At 37.6% G+C, this 17,898-nt stretch overlaps 1 protein-coding gene across 1 annotated transcript in view; it reads left to right on the plus strand.

Annotated features, from left to right (window-relative positions):
- PRDM6 (PR/SET domain 6) overlaps positions 1-17,898 on the plus strand; it is a 74,732-nt gene that overhangs the window by 33,935 nt on the left and 22,899 nt on the right. The window contains exon 6 of the mRNA XM_008923347.3: positions 16,298-16,425. Within this exon, the coding sequence (XP_008921595.3) occupies positions 16,298-16,425 (128 nt within the window). The remainder of the gene's footprint in view (positions 1-16,297; positions 16,426-17,898) is intronic.

The following is a 17,898-nucleotide window of genomic DNA, read 5'->3' on the forward strand; positions in this document are numbered from 1 at the left end:
AGTTAAAACACATTTTAGATTGAGAAAATATCAGAAAAAATGACATTTAAATTGGATGACTATGAAACATATCTACAATTGAACTGCATTATTGTTAACAGTTTACCTGTAGTGATTACAATACATTTAATTAATAGTCAGAACTACAGTGGTAGGGATACAGTAATCCCTCCTGCATTTTCTCTAAATTTGATGTAAGAGGTATAGAAGCTAAATCTCTTGAAACTTGGAAAAAGTAGACCAAAAAAAAAAAGAAAACAGGAAATGTCATTTTCTTCTTTCAGGACTGCTAGACATTCTATGTAATACAGGATATCCTGTATATATAATAAAGTCAAATCTGAAAAACATACAGGGCACACTCCTTTTGGTATTGTCATGGCAACTGTGCTTTTCCAAACATGCAGCAGCTAAAATTTCCAAAGATTCAGGACAACAAGAGCTGCATCTGGATCTATTGCCTATGTAATCAGTCTGACACAGGAGGTTTGTTTAGCATATGCAAACTGTGCATTTCTGTCCTGCATGGTTCCAGATTTCACGTTCCTGCTACTTCACATTTCACAAAGTGACTTCTAGAAGTAGTTACTCTCCTCTCCTGTGATGCTTTCAAGAAGATTATTGAAGAGGCAGATGGGTATTACTGGGGGTCAGCAAAGCTTATTGACCCAACCTATATCACACTGTTGAGAAAAGGTCACCAGGATTTTTTGTGAGCATTTTTTGTCACTGCTATACCTCTTCTCTACTTACACTTTGCAAGACGAGGTATCCCAGGACATCATTCCTCCTGCATCTGCAGTTACAGACTGCACTGTACATTTCTATCTTCTGTGTGCTGAACTTTCAGTGATATTAGCAGCAGTGCTAAGTACATAATAACTGGAAAGTGCTTAGATATCAGTATTATACACTGGAATGAGCGTAGAAGTGGAGATCATTACAGTAGTGAAGGTTTGGGGGACAAAGGACACACAACCATACTAAAACCAGGCTTCATTAGTCCTGCTCACTGCTCAACTCTGCTTTAAAGTATGGAATGCTCCTGAAGGTACCTCATTATTAAGCCTCTGGTAAGTGTCTTTTCCTCTCAGTCAGTTTGTTTATTCATCCTTGATTCCAAGGATTTGCTCAATTTTCTAGTAAGTATAATATATTTCCTATCCAGATGCCACATGGGATTACTAGACAATTTACTTATCTGGACAAAATAAATGTCTTTCCTTTGAAGCCTGGAGTAACTCAGATCCTTCTCTGCTTTCTATTGGAGAATGAAATGTCTTTGAGAAAAAGAAGCAAAATCTACCACTATCATATTCTGTTGGATGAATCTCAGTATTTTTTGACAGAAGAGTCAGCAGAGGCTGGAATCACAGTGCATTAACCTCTCCTGTCTCACTCATCTCATACTCCCAGTTTCTTGGAGAGTTTTTAGACAAATTTGAACAGGCTAAGATGACAGTTCCGGGATTGCAGCAGCTGTTTGGGTTGTCTCAGTACAGTGTCTTATCTAAATTTGGCTGTGACTCTAATAGCAGTGACTCCCTAATGTTAAAGTACTTTTTGTCTTCTCCTCTCACCTTTTACTTTGATTTTTTTCAGAAAATATTAGTCTCTAGTTTAACGTTGTTAGGTGGAATGAGTTAAAGGTACTAAGCAATGAAGGATTTTGAGTTTAGGAATGTTTTCAAAATTACTATAAAATATTAAATTTACATTATCCACAATATGTCGAAGGTCAGTACGCCCTCAAAACATAATGTCTGACAATTGTGCTTTCTTAGTGTGGGTTAGAAAAAGAATATAGTAGACTTAGGAAAACATAATAATTTAAGAAGTGACACATTTCAACAAAGACATAAAACTGTAGGCAGTACAGAAAAGAAGCAAAACCTTAGGAAACCATTACTTCATTAGGACAAATATTTTATGTCTTTTAAAAGACTCCTTATTAAAAAGGGTGAGCTCTAGGATATTCATGCTTGCATGAAATCATAAATCTGCCATTCGAGAACAAGAAGTGCTTCTTTCTGTAGATAAATTGATTTTTATTACAGCTTCATCAAATTCTTTGTAAACAGTTAATCTGAATGTATGGCTAAGAGTAGGCACACATAGTTATTTTTAATATTCTCTCTTCTTACAAGTATATACAAGTAGAGTGGTCAAGCCAGATAGGAAAGGCAACCACATACAGTAGATATGCAGTCTGTGAGGCATTAAAAAGATGCAGAACAAGGACTCGCTTGCTATTAACAATTCCTCTTGAGGAATTTTTTACATAAAATATATAAAATATAAATACACTCATTTATTTTCCACATTGTTTAGTTTCTCCTTTAGCCCTTTCTTTACTGTGTCTTCCCTCTTCCTTTGCCCTCAAATGTATGGGCTAACATATACATGACTTACCACTGCCTGCCTTCCCAATGTATTGTCAGTCAAGTCAAGAAAAGGCTTAGGTTTTAATTTGCCTGCACATACATTCAGGGTTTATTTTCTTCGTGCATGGCAGGGAGCTGGTAGAGGTCTGTAACCCATGGGGAAGCCAAAGATTTTCTTTCTGGAGAGGGAAAGCATGGCAATTCCTGCGTAACTCGGTAAAACTGTGAAGTCACACTCCTTATTAATCTTCTCGTATTTAAGCGGAGAATTTTTGTGATTATGCTTGAGGGAGAAGGAGACAGGAAAGGCGTGGGGAAAGGTTACACTTTCATCACATTTTCTGGGTCTCTCAATTCATTTAGCTTTATCTGTGTCTTTTAGATTGCAAGCTCTTAGGTGCCATAACTGTTTCTATGTATGCGTTTGATAGCCTATCACTGAGGTACAACAGATAACTACTTACAAATTTTTGGGGTTTTCCAAGGAAACAACTGTTTTTTTCCCAGAGAATGCTGAGAAACTAAAACTGTTTGCATAAAAATGTCAGTTTTGTTTGAAGGTCCCATGGACAAAACAGGGGAAAAGGTTTCTAAATTATCTGAACATGAAGTTGTTGAATTTTCTAAACAGAAAGATTATTTCTCAGCTCAGAACTCCTTTGAATTTTAAAGTTCAGTAAGCTTATAAGGAAACATTGTATTATGGTTTATAAAATCTTGCAACAATCAAATTTGAAAAAAAAAAAAAACAACTTGCTCCAAACCATTTTGGTATTGTTATTGCTTTACAACCATTGTGAGGTTTTGGTTATATCCAGCAAAATAATTTTGCTTACAGGCCTACTAAACAGTGATTAATTTGTCCTTTGTGTTAATTTTTGAGGATGGTGGGAAAATCATCAAAATAATTGGTTTATTTTAATTTTATTTTTTTTTTTAGAATTTAGACTTTGGGAAAAATAAAAATTTCTTTTCATGAATCATTTTACTGCTAAAGTTTTCAACATGGATCATAATCACTCAAATTATTTCATTTACCTTGATTTCCGTAGTAAAAAAAGTGATCATTTGAGGTCATTTGAGTTGCTGCTCAAACTGCTCTACTATTTCTGAAATGTACATGCCTCATCTGTGCTGGCCTACGTAAGCCATCTATACACTTTCACTTACAGCTGTTTTGAACAAAAAAAAATTGCCTTTTTATTGCAAATTATTTTGGCGCAGAGAGGAGAGTTGAGAAAGTCTGGAAGGATAAAGGTGAGGTGTGTACTGTTAAATGTGAAAGAGAAAAATGCAGAATGTAACAGAGAAAAAGACCGACACAAACCTTTGCAACCAGTTCTTGGCTTTCTCTCCAATGAGCTATTCTTGGGTGTTTTTCTCTTGCCTTGAAAAATCGAGGGACAGAAAAAAGGAACATAATGAGGCAATGGCTGATTGGAGATTAGAAGCAAGTAAAGAGAATTTTGAGTAACACTGGGTAGCTAAATTAGAGAAAGCTGGAATTAACAGTAAGAAAAATATTTCTTCATATATTTAGAAATGAGGACAGAGAAGGACCATAATAGCATCAATTATATTCTTGTAACAAGGTTACCACCTTGGAACAAGAATCATGGAACCACAGTCATGGAACGGAATAAAACGGAGATCCAAATTTATAGAGCATATATATGTGCTGCTTTTAATTTTAGGAGTGGCAGCATTTGATTCAGGAACAAGGAAACATGCTTGTGGTTGAATTTTTAACACCATGAACAGCCAGTGTCTCTGCATTGCTTGGACATCTCCTGTCCCAGCACTGGCTTTGTTAGATACCAGATAGCTTTTGAGAACTGCCTGAAGCCCTGCAGAATGTAGATTAGCTCCATGCTAGCCTTTTGGAGAGAGGCTAATTTATATTTATTTGTAAACCTGAATCATTCCACAGTTTTTAAAACTGTATTCATGAGCTGTGTAGTCCAAATGAAGAGTAGGCTTTTCTGCTTATTTCTAGATCAGATCTTTCTGAATTATGCTCTTTCTTGGCGTGAATCTAGAATGTGGATACCTAAAGGGGAAGTGCTTAATTTTTTTTATTTTTTGTAATTTTCATAATTTTCCGAACTAAGTGCTTCCATTCTCATCCATTGAGGCTCTCAGTCAAATTTTCATTTTCACAGCATGAAGATGTGGTGAATACATGAGCAGTTATTCAGATTTGCTGGTTATAGTTTGAGATTAATTACAAAACACAGGTTTGTAATAATGACCTTGCCAAAATCTATCAACCATTGATCCTTTTCTGTGTCAGCAAATATGGAAATGAAAAGGATAATGGAAAGCTTGAGCTGAAGAGTAATTGGAACCTGTTGCATTTCATCCACCTTAAAAGACATGCAAAATGTTGTAATGATGAGTCTTCCCTTTATTTACAGTATACACAATTCGTGACAGTGGTTTTTATAACTCTAAAAATTACACTTAATAAATATGAGAAGATACAGGTTTTCTTGATTACATAAACGTAAATGTTTATTCAAGCTTTCATGAGAAGTTTGTCTTAATTTAAACAGAGCTAGGGCTGCTGAATGGATGCCATTTTTTTTCGATGTGGACAAGAAACAAGTTTAAATAACATCCACACTCATTTAACCAGTAAATGTATTCTACAGAGGCTTTGCTTCAGCATGATTTGCCTACTGCAATCAGAATGACTTTTCATAGATAGATGGTATTTAAGGGTTTTATCCTTCACTGATGAAGGATTGCTGGCTTTAATTAAAAAATCAGAAGAAATATGTAAATATTGCTGCTGTAGTTCAGAGCTATGCAGTATTACTTGTATTTTCCCTATTGGTCTTGATATATGTAGAAGTTGGAGACACTAGCACATTGTGGATATTGCTGCTGAGAAGGGGAAGAGAAAAAGATAGGATTGAAACACAGCCTGCGAGATGGCACAAAGCCAATGCACTGAAAAATGGCAAATGTCACATTTAACAGCTGGACATAGAAATATTTCTCTTTAATTTGGAAGGAGAAAATTTTTTTCACAGCAGGGCACTCTCAAAAGACCACAACATCAAAGAGGGTGGGTCTCCCCAGTCAAATATCATCTGGCTCCAGTGATGGAGCAAAATGAATGAACTGTCAGGACTTTTTTCCAGTGTGTATGTTTTTGCCAAGTGAAAAGTAAAAGGTTTAGTGGCTTGTTCTGATCACAGACCAAATCCTGATAATGAAAAGCTGATTCCGTAAAGTCTTCCTCTGATCAGCTGACAGGCAACGTCTGAAGAAGACTCCATATTGATTGATGGTCCACTTTGTATTGATGGCCCCTGCCACCCTTAGAGATAAGTGAGATATGCCAAATGCTTAACAGCTCTGGAGGGCTCCTGTGATTGTGTCTTAAGCAATGTTCTAATCTAATGTTATAATCCTCACAGAAACAAACTCACTTCCAAAGAAACTTAACATGATACTTACCAATACCAGGCCTGCACTCCAGCAAGAAAAAAAACCTGTTTCACATTCTCTACTAGGCAATCACCGGCAATGCTAGCACTACTCCTTAAGGCACTCTTTTCCTTTGCTTCTTGACTCTGACTTCAGCCCTGAAGAAGTTACAAACTAGCCATCTGTGCCTCTTTTTCTGACAATCCTATAATTGAACAAATTTGAATAAATAATACAGTGCAGGAATTTTTTTGATATAAAAACATGGTGACACAGTTTGTACAGCCATTACTCATTTGTTCTATGAGGAATCTCAGGCATAGTTTATCATATACTTTATTACTTGACCTTTTAATCATCATCTTGGGAACTTGACATTCCAGACATTCCAAAATATTCCAAACTAAAAATATCATTGTGCCTCATTATTTAAAACTCACAAAGGAATTAAGTACACTTTCTAAAGTATGTAATTTTTACTGAAATTCCTCATTTATGGTGAGTCTTAATGAGATGTTTAAAAAAGGATTGAAAGAATTATCTGTGGAGTCTGTATTGAAGTAGTAAATGGGTGCTCCGCTGAGATAGATGTTCTACACATACACTGTAAAGACAGTCCCTGCCCATATTTACTTACAAACTCAGAGTGAAGATAAAGAAATGGTGCACAAAAAAATGTTATCAAAATCCCTGTTTTCTACAGCCACAGTATCAAGACACAGAGTTTAAGTACTTGCTGTAAATCATGTGACAAATCTTTTTCAGAGCAGGCACTAAACCTAAGCATCTGCAGAACAATTCAGAAGTCAGAATGGAGATGCTTAGTGGGATCTTAAATACTGGAAAGTATCTAAGACATACAGACAGGGCTGACAAGTAATGCTCAGAACTAAAGAAGAACTGCATGTCTTATGGGGCAGCCACTGGAGACTCAGTGGGATACTCAAACCCATCAGAAACACTAATGGAAAATAAAGTTTGCACACTTGAATAAAACTATTTGTGCCTTAGTTCAGCAATAAAACTTTATCAGTGGGTCACAACCATTACATTGTGCAGCAATACTTTTATCAGAACAAAGTAATGCTCTGACATTGCTTGAAAGTGAAGTCACTTGTGGACAGGCTTTCTTTTCTAAGAGTTTTTTCACATGTAACACATTTTTGAATTTGGGTTTTGGTTTTTTCCCAGTTCCATTTTTTTTCTTTTTTTTTCCACTAAATACCCATAAACAATGAGTCAAGAATTTCAAAGTGAAAATGTAGAAGTCATTGATATCTTGTGAGCTGGTGAGTTGGCCTCCAGAGATTCCTTCCAACCTCAGTGGTTCCACAGTTCTCTAAAGTGCCCTACTTCAAATCAGAACACAGCCATTCATGGTACATTCAAAGGAAATAAAAGAAATCCTTGTTTCAAGGCAAGAAGTCTTGCTTAGAAAGTTAGAGCAAATTCTATGATCCTTTACCTGCCTAAAAGGCAGACAGGCATGTATGGTTCCAAAGTGTCCAAATAAGTTAAAACTTGAGTCCCATTGTTTTCAATGGAGTTTTAAGTCTAACTTACTAAAGGATTTTTTGCTATTTCTTCTACAGGATTGAGAGTCTCTCTACAGAATCCGAGAATGTTTAATGTTGGAAGGGACCAAGGTTGGAATGTTTAGGGTTGGAGGTCACTTAGTCCAAACTCCTTGCTCAAGGAGGGTCCCTAGAGCATGTTACTCAGAATTGTGTCCAGACAGCTTTTGAATGTCTCCAGGGAAGGACACTCTACAACCTCTCTGTGCAGCCTGTTCCAGTGCTCAGTCACCCTCACAGTAAAGTTCTTCCTCATACTTATGTGGAACTTACTGTATTCCAGTTTCTGCCTCTTGCCTCTTCTCCTATTCCTTGGCACCACTGAGAAGAGTCTGACTCCATCCTCTTCAGAGCCTCCCTTCTGTTCTCTTCAGAGTCTCTAGGAACTCTGTGTATGAGAAGTCTAATCTGATTCTTAAGGAAACATGGTATTGGAGCTTCTAAAAATCCTAAAGTTAATGGAAAGAATGAGAAGCCCCAAGTGCTGCAAAGTGAAACCAAACAAAAATTGTAATCTAAGAAGTTTCATTTACAGAATGATAACTGTGCCATATATTCTATGCACCATACTTCTGAAAGTATCCTAAGCACTGAGCCTAGGATTTGTAAGTCTAAGGTCTGTTACCTCTCCAGAAATGCTGATTCATGCACAAAATTATGAAAATGGAGTTTGGAACAGTATTTTGAACTTTTACTCAACAGAAATTACAGGAGTGAGGGATCAAAAGCTGTGCTCTTCTTGTGCCATCAGCTTTCTCTTACCAGCAAGGTAAGCCCTGAATTATATTTGAAGATCAGACCTTCCTTGCTCTTATTCCTTCTCACATATTAGAACCAGGGAAATTTAGAATTATTTCTATTTATGAGTGTCTTTTGGTCCTGAGTAGTTTGTCTAAGATCATTGCGTTATCAGTAAGTCACCTTAGGAGCTATGTACCTGCTCACTTTTTTCAGCTGTCCAAACTTGATGCTGAGTGATGAAATCTGCCAAAATCCTACTGGGATATTTGGTTGCATAAAGGAATGAAAAGACATGAAAAAAGCATTTTTTTAACTTCACTTTGCAATGTCTAAAAATTTTTAGAAACTGCAAGAAAATGGTCAAAGCCATGTCCTTACCTGCGAAGGAAACAGTGCTCTTTTTTCAGAGGTACCAAGAGCAACAAGGAATCATCATAACTGCCTTGATTTCCTTTCTCAGAATACTGTCTTAGGAGCTTTGTTACTGAGTTCATAAAGACTTTCCAGTTGAATTAGGGTTTTGCAGCATTGGGCCCTTACAACCTTCTTGTAGCTCCTTTCCTGATATACTTAGTGGGATATGCATCTACCAGTCAATTGGTGTGAGAGTCTTCTGCTTGAATTACTTCAGTTTTATAATTTGCCTCTCTGCTTTTAAACCACCTTTTCCTTTTTAGTCTGGTTTTTTTTCCTGGTCTCTCTGTACATTTAGAGTAGATTGGCAACACTTTTTCTCTTAATGCTCCATGTCCCACATAGAAAAGACTGCAGAGAACAACTTCAATCTGCTGACTCCTCGTGGTCTTCTGTTACCAGGGCTGCATGGGAACACAGTGCAGTGAGCAGGGTGAAAATACCAATGTTGAGCAAAAATATCTCCACTGCAGCATGACTCATGGCTAGAGCACCATTGCTTTTTCTATCCTATCACAGAACATGTCAGGAGAGTGCCAAAGTGCACGCTGTCGAGGTCCTGTGATGTCAGTGGATACTGCAAGAGCATTGGTTCTTTACAGACCTGTCTGCATATGTGCAGGTTTTCAGCTTCATGTGTGATTTTTTTCTGCTCTGTGTCTTCCCCTCATTGCCCTGGTGTTGAGTAATACTGGTTTGTGTTACGTGAAATTCCTTCCTATTCCATGACTTCCACAGGCTAGTGTCGAAACAAACCACTGAGACTTGACTTAAAATAAAACTGAAAAAATTTTTTATGAAGTCCACATAATCAGCAGGGCATTGCTGTCATGACACTTCCTGGAATAAGGCCCCAGTCCTCAAACCGCTTACACAGATGCTTGATTTCACACACGAGTAGTCCCATTGAGATCAATGGGACTACAATATGTGCGTAAGTGTTTGCTGGACTGGAGTCTAAGTGAGAGATGAAGCCTTTCACCTAGCACAGACAGTTCAAACCAGTGTTTATAGTTTCATATGCTATAATCCTTTGAGAAACATTAAAACTAAATAGCTTTTAATATTATTTGGCAAGTATTTTCTTTTATAAAATTTGCTAGATGATGCCTGCTAGATTAAAGAGAAGAAATATTACGCAGATATTACAAGATGTATGCTTCAAATCCGATATGGCTAATTGTAGAAAATTGCATTGAACAGAGTGAGCAGTTAAATACCATTGGCTGTCAGGACATATTTCTGTGCATTTTCACAGAGTGGTTGCATCCCAGGGAGTTTATTGCCAACAAGTGTTGGAGAACATTTTGATACTAACCAGTGAGGTCTCCTGATGTTTCCTCCTTGCTCATTTATTTCAGATTTTATTCTGTTAATTTTTTATAGCAGTTCAGAATGCTTTGGAAAACTTGATGGTAATTTGAAGTATAAACAAATTGACACTGCTTTGCCTGTAATATGAAAGTTGCAAAACAGAAAAATCATTCTTTGAATGAACTGTTGCATTTTCTACACGGCAAGAAGATATCATCCAGTTAGTTACAAAATAGAAGTACTTCAAAATAAGTAACTCGTTGTTGACATAGATTATTTCAAATACATGTAAAGACTGTAGTAACCAGCTTCATTTTCTACATAACAATAGACCAAAGCATACTTATTGATCCTAAGCCAACAAGCTTGGATATTATCTGCAGGATATTTATATTGTTAATTTTGCTATCAGTCCATAAAAAGTCTGAAGACATATTTTATGTGGAAAAACAAATCTGTTAGTCTTATCAACCAAGATGAGAAGTATTTATAACTAATGTCTTTCTGAAGTAATGTCCATGTAGTTGAATAGGGAACCTGTCCAAACATTTCTGCTTATAGTAGAATGAGGTTGATGACATGTATACTACTATTGTTACATACCAGTTTTATGTGTGTAAGTTGATTATTACAGATTCAATAATATTTATTAGGAGTCAGAGTTGGAGTTATTGAAATGTGATGAGCAGTCATTTCTTTATACTGGCTGAGAATAATTTGCCTATTTACTCTATAGGTAATCTAAAAGATAGAATGTCATTTACAAAAAAAAAAAAGTTGTATTTCAATGTTTGAGATGTGGCCTTTGTAAAGGATGTGATTATATAATGCTGTTATTATCTATCTACATCGGTGTTTCTTTTTAGTTAAGCTGCATTTGGAGACTTTTCCATGTGTTTTAGTTTGCTTCTGACTTGTATTATATTTAATTTTTCTTTTATATAGAAAGACTAAGAGTTGTTCTTAGAACATTTGCTCAATATCCTTACTTAGTCATCAAGATAGAGAAAGAAAAGAGAAAGAAGTGATAGTTAAATGCATGATTGTTTCTATAGAGCTTTCACATTCAGTGTGTAACAAGGAGGAGATGCATATTTAAAGGGCCTTCCTGCCCTAAATAAGATGCCCAGCTCTTAATATTAACATATTTAAAGTCTAAAAGCATTCGTTCTTTGAACATTTTTTTATCAATATGAACCCAGCTGTAGTTTGATTGTCAGCCTAAACTATTCTCCTTAAAAGCAATCTTTTCAGGGAATTCTGTACTTGTGTTCTCTCAGTTCATGCAGCTTTTTCTGACATTTCAGACTGTGTGTTGATTTCAGAGAGAGCTAGGCACCAATATACTACACAGAATCCAGTCTAAATGACTAAGTTATCAAGTCACGCATACAATCCAGTTTGCTTTCAGTTTGACATGATTAAAAGTACTAACAAATAAATAATGTATACTTACCATAACAAACACCAGAGCTCATTGGCATTTTGCTTAACAAACACTGCCTTAGGCAAGTCAAGTCACTGAATTTTACTGTGCAATTAGCTGTGTGAGTCTCAGAGTTTTTCAGGAAAGAGACTGCTATTCCTTCTTCTTTGGGAGAACTAACTTTCCTTGTAATTTGTTAAGTTTGCCATAGAGCTCTCTTCTACCAGTATTGCCACTAAATACTCTTTCCCCATCTCTCAGAGCATATATGTATTCAACTTTACTTAGACTACTAGTTTATTCCAGAGGATGAGTAAAACACTGCAAAGTGAATTAAAAAATTATAAATAAATAAAGACATGGAAGTTTCCTTCAAAAGAAGATGATGGTAATTATGTGAGTGTTTATGAGTAAGAACCAGGAGGAAGGCCAACAAAGCAGATAACCTGGTGGGAGTCTGTTGTAGACCATCCAAACAGGACGAAGAGGCAGGTCAAATATTCTGTAAGCAGTTGGGAGAAGCCTCATAATCGTAATCCCTTGCTCTCGTGAGGGACTTCAATTTACCAGATGTTTGCTAGAAACACAGAACAGTAGAGAGGAAACAAAATGATAGAGTTTTCAAATCTCAGAGAAGTAAGCAGGAGGGTCAGCAGAACTGCCACCTGGGACTTCTGGAGGACGGACTTTGACCTGTTTAGGAGACTTGCTGACGGAGTCCTTTATGAGGCAGTCTTGAATGGCAAGGAGTCCTGGAAGGCTTGATGTACCTTAGGAAGGAAACCTTAAAGGCACAGGAGCAGGCTGTCCCCATGTGCCAAAAGATGAGTCAATGGGGAAGAAAACCAACCTGGCTGAACAGAGAGTTTTGGCTGAAAATTAAAGTTAAAAAAGGGCATTTGTGAGCTTTGGAAGAAAGGGGCGGGCAACTCTGTAGGACTACAAGGATGTCAAGAGTTTATGCACGGAGAAAAGTAGAAGGGCCAAAACCCAAATAGAATTACTTGCTGTAACAGAATATAAAAAATTATTTCTATAAATAAATTAGTGACGAAGGAGGGCTAAGGATAATCTCCACCCTTTATTGGATGTGTGAGGAAACATAGTAACAAAAGACAAGAAAAAGGCTGAGGTGCTTAATGCCTGATTTGATCCAGTCTCTAATAGTATGACCAGTTCTTTGAGTACCCAGCCCCCTGAGCTGGAAGACTGGGATGGGGAGCAGAATGAAGCCCCCATAAGCCAAGCAAAAAACGTTCAGGGACCTGCTACACCAATTAGACACACACAAATCTACACAGCTGGATGGGATCCACACAAGGGTTCTGAGGAGCCGCTGGAAATGCTCACCAAGCCACTTTCAATCATTTATCAGCAGCCGTGGCTCATCAGGGAGGTCTCAGTTGACCTGAGGTTAGCAAGAGTGATGCCTATCTACAAGAAGGGCAGGAAGGAGGATCCAGGGAACAACAGGCTTGTCAGCCTCGTCTTTGGTGATGGGGAAGGTCTTGGAAAAAATTATCTTCATTACTATCACAAGGCAGGTACAGGACAATGAGGGGATTGAGCCCAGCCAAAATGTGCTTATGAAAGGCAGGTCCTGCTTGACCAACCTTCTGTAAAAGGGTGACCCACTTAATGGATGAGGGAAAGGCTGTGGTTGTTGTCTACCTGAGTTTTAGTAAAGCCTTTGACACCATTTCCCACAGAATTCTCTTGGATGAAATAGCTGCTCATGGCTTGCGCTCTTCACTGGGTAAAAAACCTGTCTGGATGGCCAGGCCCAGAGAGTGGAGGTAAATGGCGCTAAATCCACTTGGTGACCAATTACTAGTGGTGTTCCCAAGGGCTCAGCCATGGGGCCATTACCATTCAATATCTTTATCTGTGATCTTGACAAGGGGATGGAGTGCCCCCTCAACCAACTGGTAAATGACAAGTTGGGCAGGGGTGTTGATCTGCTGGTGGGTGGGAAGGATCTGCTGAGCGACCTGGACAGGCTGGATCAATAGGCTGAGTTCAATTCTATGAGATTCAACAAGGGCAAGTGCCAGATCCTTCCCTTGGGCCACAACACCCCCATGCAGTGCTGCAGGCTAGGGGCAGAGTGGATGGAAAGCTGCCCAGTGGAAAAAGACCTGGGAGTGCTGAGTCAGCAGTTTGCCCAGGTAGACAAGAAGGCAAATGGTATTCTGTCTTGTATCAAAAATTGTGTAGGCAGCAGGACCAGAGACACGATCATTCTTCTGTACTTAGTACTGGTGAGGACACAGCTGGAATCCTGTGTTCAGTTCTGGTCTCCTCACTACAAGAAAGACATTGAGGTCATGGTGTGTGTCCAGAGAAGGGCAACAGAGCTGGTGAAGGTTTTGGAGTACAAGTCTGATGAGGAGAGGCTGAGGAATCTGGGGTTATTTAGTCTGGAGAAAAGAAGGCTCAGAGGAGACCTTATAATTTTCTACAACTACATGAAAGAGGTTGTAGCAAGGTGAGGGTCAGTCTCTTCTCTCAGGTTACAAGTGACAGAATGAGAAGAAATGGCTACTTGTTGGGCCATTGGAGGTTTAGATTGGATATTAGGGAAAATTTCTTCACCAAGAGGGTTGTCAAGCACTGAAACAGTCTTGAAACAGGAAAGTGGTAGAGTCACTATCCCTGGAGGTATTTAAAAGAAGTGTAGATGTGGTATTTAGGGACTTGATTTAGAGGTGGGCTTGCCAGTGCTGGGTTAAGGGTTGGATTCAATGATCTTAAAAGTCTCTTCCGACCTAAATTATTCTATAATTCTATAATTGCATACCTTTTACAAATGGTAAACTCAGTACCCAGGCTTATAACCATTACCCTCTTTGGCATTGTTTTCAACTTCTGCTTAGGATAGACACCCGCAGAAGACGTTTTAGTGTTGCATCACTACTTGCAAGAATAAAGCATTTGAAAATATTTAGTCTTGCTTGTAGTGCAGTCCAAGGCCCAAGAAAGCTCCACTCCTATGTTTCCATAACAGATTGTAATTTTTCTTGTCAGTTCCTGACTGACGATTTACATGCAGTTCTGAGTAGGACCCTGTGTGTCAAGATATGACTGTCAGTACTGATTATGGCAGTCTTCCTTGTCTTTCCTGTTTCATATCATCTGGGTATTAGGAAGTTATCAGCTCTTTATTTATGGGAATTTTTTCTGCCTCATGTTAAGCCATATATTGTTATGTGAATAAGCACCACGTAAATGGATAGATAATAAACACTGTGCTGAGACTGTTTGCATAGATATTGCCAAAATGGTCCTAGCCAATAGTTAGTCATTAGTTTTTCTTTCTCTTCCTTTTTGTAGGCTGATTTCCTGTAAAGCTTTTTTGGTTCGGTTACAGTGTTTTATTGTTTATCATATTTTGTTCATATATTCAACATACTCTAATATATTTACAAAAGAATAGGTCCTTGTTGATAATTGGCATGTTACCATATATAAAAAATAAACTTAATCCCTGGTATCGGAGTATTTGTTTGCCTCTGAGGACTCCCAGTTTCTCTGACTTTATTCCACTCAGTGCATGTTGGGGTAGCATCTTACTTATCCAACCCAGGAGTATCTGGCCAGATTTCACCTGGTCCTTGTCACAGACACTCAGGAACAAATGATAAGGATCGCCATAGACACTTGATTTCCGTGTCTCTCATGCTCAGCAGTGGATATATTGCTCCTGATTACTCCCAGTCCCATTGGCCAAAAGCAAAAGCTAGGCTGGCTCCTGAGTTTGAGACTCTCTTGTGGCGGAGTAAAGAACTAGATTCTGATTCCTTTGTATGTTTTTGTGTAGATTGTTGGAAACACTCTTTTAATATATCTGGAGTATTGAATACAGTCTCATAATTTCTCAGATTATTCTCTTGATATTGAAATAGACATGCAAGGTTGTTAATTCGTATGCTTTAGAAATGTTCAATTCAATGTAATAAATGTGCTTCCTCTTTACATAGCAGAATTATTACTTTCAAGAAAACATCAATTCAGGTTCATAAAATTTCAAAAGGGATAGCATTTTTGGGGTAGGACTGTTAAAGCAAATGGTGTTCATGGAGGGACAAAAGACATGAAGATGGGGTTTACTTCAGAGAGGTACCTAGTAATTTAGATGCATTTGTGAATTTTGACAAAGTAATTGTGTAACAAGTAAAAATCTGATGAGGTCATCTGTTTTTACAAGGATTAGATCTACCTAGATAACATTTTTTAAGCAGTCGAAATGGTAGGCAAGCATTAAACACTTATCTTTTCATTTCAGAGCCTCCAGAGCAACTTCATTCTTTGACTTCAGAGGGGGCATCCACTGCTAAGTAGAGACATAATACTGTCTTTTTTTAAAAATTACCAGAACTGGCTCTCATGTCGTTAGCAGGGATGTCATGTTTAGGAAAACAATGATTCCCTCAGGACTGATTTCTCATTTACTACTTCAAAACGCTTCTCAAGGGAGCTTCTAAAGGCATCATCAACTCTCTTTTTCCTTCTAGTCTCATTTGTTTTGATATTATGAATCCTACAACTCCCTAACGTATCATGTGAGGTTGCTGTAGTACACGCTCTTGCTGCATCTGAGATGTAAAGGAAAGGATACTTGTTTAGGGATTACTACTGCCCCTTGCTTGGATGTCCCAGCCATTTCAATGCATGCTTTACATCCAGATTTTCTTGTTTATCTGGCAGTTCATTATTTAAGGCCGGCTTGTCAAAACAGGTTAAATATTCTTTGGGAAACATGGTTACATCTTTGAGACACCACAAATATGTTTAATACAAAAAGATTGGCTTGATAAAAGAAATATGATAAACTTGCATCCCCCAAAATACTCTTCTGCTGTTCCATGTAGATTTCTAAAAGTGTCAGTACGCAATGACAAACTCCATGGCAATACATTCCTGGAAAAGACACAGAGGGACAAAGCAGTGAAAAATGATTGTTGATGATTTGTTCTAACTACTTGACCTTGTGACATCTCCCCCAGATATATGACCAAGATGGGACACTGCAGCACTTTATCGATGGTGGAGAACCCAGTAAGTCAAGCTGGATGCGGTATATTCGATGTGCGAGGCACTGTGGAGAGCAGAACTTAACAGTGGTTCAGTACAGGTAAAGTGTTTTCTGATTTACTCAATGATACAAAGTTTTACTGGAAGGTCAGGCTGTAACTGTCACCAGTACTGTTGCTTTTCGTTGCAAAGACAGGAGCAGAGTTATGGATGTGTTCATATGGGGTGATAATAAAAAAATTCAGCATGAAGCTCCTGGGAGCCTGAGCAGCCCTGTGTCACTGTGTGGCCACCATGCTACATGGAGCCCTCTTTTCTGAATGATCTGATCAGAAGCAGGCCAACACCAGTAGTCTTCCACCGTTAATAGAGTTGTTCAACTTCTATGTTGAACGCACCTGCTGACCAACATTGCTAGTGCTTGTACCTCTTACGTTGCTGGCTGGAGAAAGTCAAAGTGTGAAAAAAAATGTAAAGAAATTATGGTGCATTTTACTTTGTACTTGCAAACATATCCAGAAAACCCAGACAACACATTACATAAATACATGATCTCAGTTATAAACAAACCTTTTGCCTCAGAATCAGAAGCGACCGCTTGGCCTTTTTAAATATGGTAGGAAACACATCAAAGAATGCACCAGGCTTGCCAGTTGCAGTGAGTAATCCTGATTTTAGAAAGCAGAGTTTCTTTTATTTAGGAAGAATCTTAAATTTATTTAAAGTACCTTTAAATATAAAAATAAAACATACAAAAAGAAATCTAAAATGAAATATATAAAGTTTGATTATGCCATAGGGTTCCAATTTAAAAATGGTAAAATTGTTCAATTGCATTTTCAGCTTTTTTATTCTCTATCCAGTTGACTAAATAATGCCACAGTTAAAAAAATAACAATTCTATTTATACATTACAAATCTTTCATTATATACTTAAGTATCTGCTATCTATAGCTAAAATACCATAGGATTTTAAATAAATACACTGGATAATGAATAAAGATTGCTGTGATGAAAGAGTATTTTTGTGGGTATCTTGTGGACTATTTCTCAATGTGGTGATGTGTGCCTGCACATATATACATAAAAATAAGAAAAAAAAATATGCGTACATAATATATAGACGACAAACCTAAATGAAAAGTGAGCATGAGAAAGTCATTACACATCTGTCAATATTAAGTGGATTTTACAACTCTCCTTTCATGGTGGAGTTTTTACTTAGAGTTCCCCCTGTTGATCTGTTTTCGATTACTTCAGATCTTTATAAAATGAACTACAAAAACACAATTTAAAAAACTGGCATCCATCACTGGTGACTGCATCCAAGTGTAAGAAAATAGAAAAGTTGGACACTGAAAAACCAGCCTAATTTTTATTGTACATGGACGTTCTCCTCACAGAAAGTCAGCTGGTTTAAATTCATTCTGTTATGATTTGTAATATCTAAATGGAATTTTCTTCAAAGTGCTCTTGATTGATTGACCCTTAGCTGAACGTTTTGTTTTTATTTTGAGGCTGACAATAATGTTTGTTGGCATGTGTTCTGCTTCAACTGCGTTGGGACGCCATG

The sequence above is a fragment of the Manacus vitellinus genome, unplaced genomic scaffold (genome assembly GCF_001715985.3).
Source record: "Manacus vitellinus isolate BGI_N305 unplaced genomic scaffold, ASM171598v3 scaffold_9_pilon, whole genome shotgun sequence".
NCBI classification, from domain to species: Eukaryota; Metazoa; Chordata; class Aves; order Passeriformes; family Pipridae; genus Manacus; species Manacus vitellinus.